Here is a 1,537-nt window from a genome sequence, read left to right on the forward strand (position 1 = left end):
CCTGCCCAGATAGAGTACAAATTTGGCATTCTGGCTTATAAACTATCTCCTGTTGAGTCTGGCAAGAGGGACTCTCACCTCAGGGCTTGGTCTGCCCTTCACAAATAGCAAAAATCTAGTTCCTGAACTTGTGTATGTACAGACTAGATCGCGGGTTCCTAGAGCCCAATCAAGTCACAGACAATCCCTGAGGCTTGGTCCACCACTACCTGCCAGCCTCTTTTGAGCCATCCCAACCATGATTATCCAGGGTCCTCAGTGTTTACCTGAAGTGACCATCATCCAAGAGGGGCTTCTGTGCACTGAGGTATCTCCTAATGGTGTCTTCAAGTTTGGGAATAGGTAGCCTGAGGAGAAAAGCAAGGTTAGTATAAGGTTGCAATATGTGGAGAAGGCTAATCAGCTTCACAACCCAAACTAACAAACTGATTACTGGATGATTAATTTCCTTCCCAAAAAAACAAAAATGAGAAGACACTGACAAATCAGAATCAATGGATTTACTAACGTAAGTATCAATGGTAATTCTATTTTTAAATAAGATCATAATTTGTAATGCATTAAAGATGAATTTCATAAGCTAAATTAGTAAATATACTAATTAATTCAAAATGGGGAAGCAAAAGCTGCCTGAAGCATTTCTGCTTCCTAGTCACAATTATAATACCAGTGGTAACACTATATTGTTGTTAGGTGCCGTCAAGTTGACGTTAACCCACAGTAACACCACGTGACAGAGTAGAACTTCCCCACAGGGTTTTCTAGGCTGTAATCTTTACAGAAGCAGATTGCTAGCTCTTTCTCCTGTGGAGCTGCCAGGTAGGTTCAAACTGCCAACCTTTTCGTTAGCAGCAAAGCCCGTAACCGTTGTGCCATCAGGGCTCCTTAATACTATATTAGCACTGATTTAAATTCTACTCTTAGTTAGAACAACTGAGTTTTTCTCTCTGGGGAGAAAAAAAAGTTGTATCTTTTTATTTCTTGTGCATTTTACAACAGAAAATCATACAAAAGTGAAACACAGGTCTGTCTAAGGCTGGCCAGATGGGGAGCTATGTTCACTGAAAGGTAGGCATCAACCACCAAGCCATGCCTGGCTACCAGGAGTCCATTAGGAAGAGCCAGATCTTCCCACAGGCTGAAATAACAGCAACAACAGTTTGCCTACTCATTATTTTCTACCAGCAGATTCCCAAATGATGGCCATGGTGATGAAGTTACTGGTCCACAGTGAAATGAAGAAACATACGCAGTATAATGAGTTTTTCACAAAGCTAAATTTCTTTCTATCCTCTCACCACATTCAGCTTATTCACAGTAGCTTCCCAAAACCTATTATTCTTCATCAGCCCCTCCCATTATACACTGCAGAACCCCCATTCTGAATATACTACCCTACCTTCTACAACTTCTTTAGTACTTCTACCTTCTCCCCTCTTTAAAATCTGGCTCTTCTCCTGAAATTACCATTTGCCTTCAGATTTCTCTCCAAAGAAAGCCACTCCCCAACTTATAGGAGGGGGGACTCAGGCAGACA

At 41.5% G+C, this 1,537-nt stretch overlaps 1 protein-coding gene across 1 annotated transcript in view; it reads right to left on the reverse strand.

The window, feature by feature from the left end:
- CPT2 (carnitine palmitoyltransferase 2) overlaps positions 1 to 1,537 on the reverse strand; it is a 22,518-nt gene that overhangs the window by 10,271 nt on the left and 10,710 nt on the right. The window contains exon 2 of the mRNA XM_004371720.2: positions 267 to 347. Within this exon, the coding sequence (XP_004371777.1) occupies positions 267 to 347 (81 nt within the window). The remainder of the gene's footprint in view (positions 1 to 266; positions 348 to 1,537) is intronic.

Source organism: Trichechus manatus, unplaced genomic scaffold, assembly GCF_000243295.1.
Source record: "Trichechus manatus latirostris isolate Lorelei unplaced genomic scaffold, TriManLat1.0 scaffold00015, whole genome shotgun sequence".
In the NCBI taxonomy this organism is placed as follows: domain Eukaryota; kingdom Metazoa; phylum Chordata; class Mammalia; order Sirenia; family Trichechidae; genus Trichechus; species Trichechus manatus.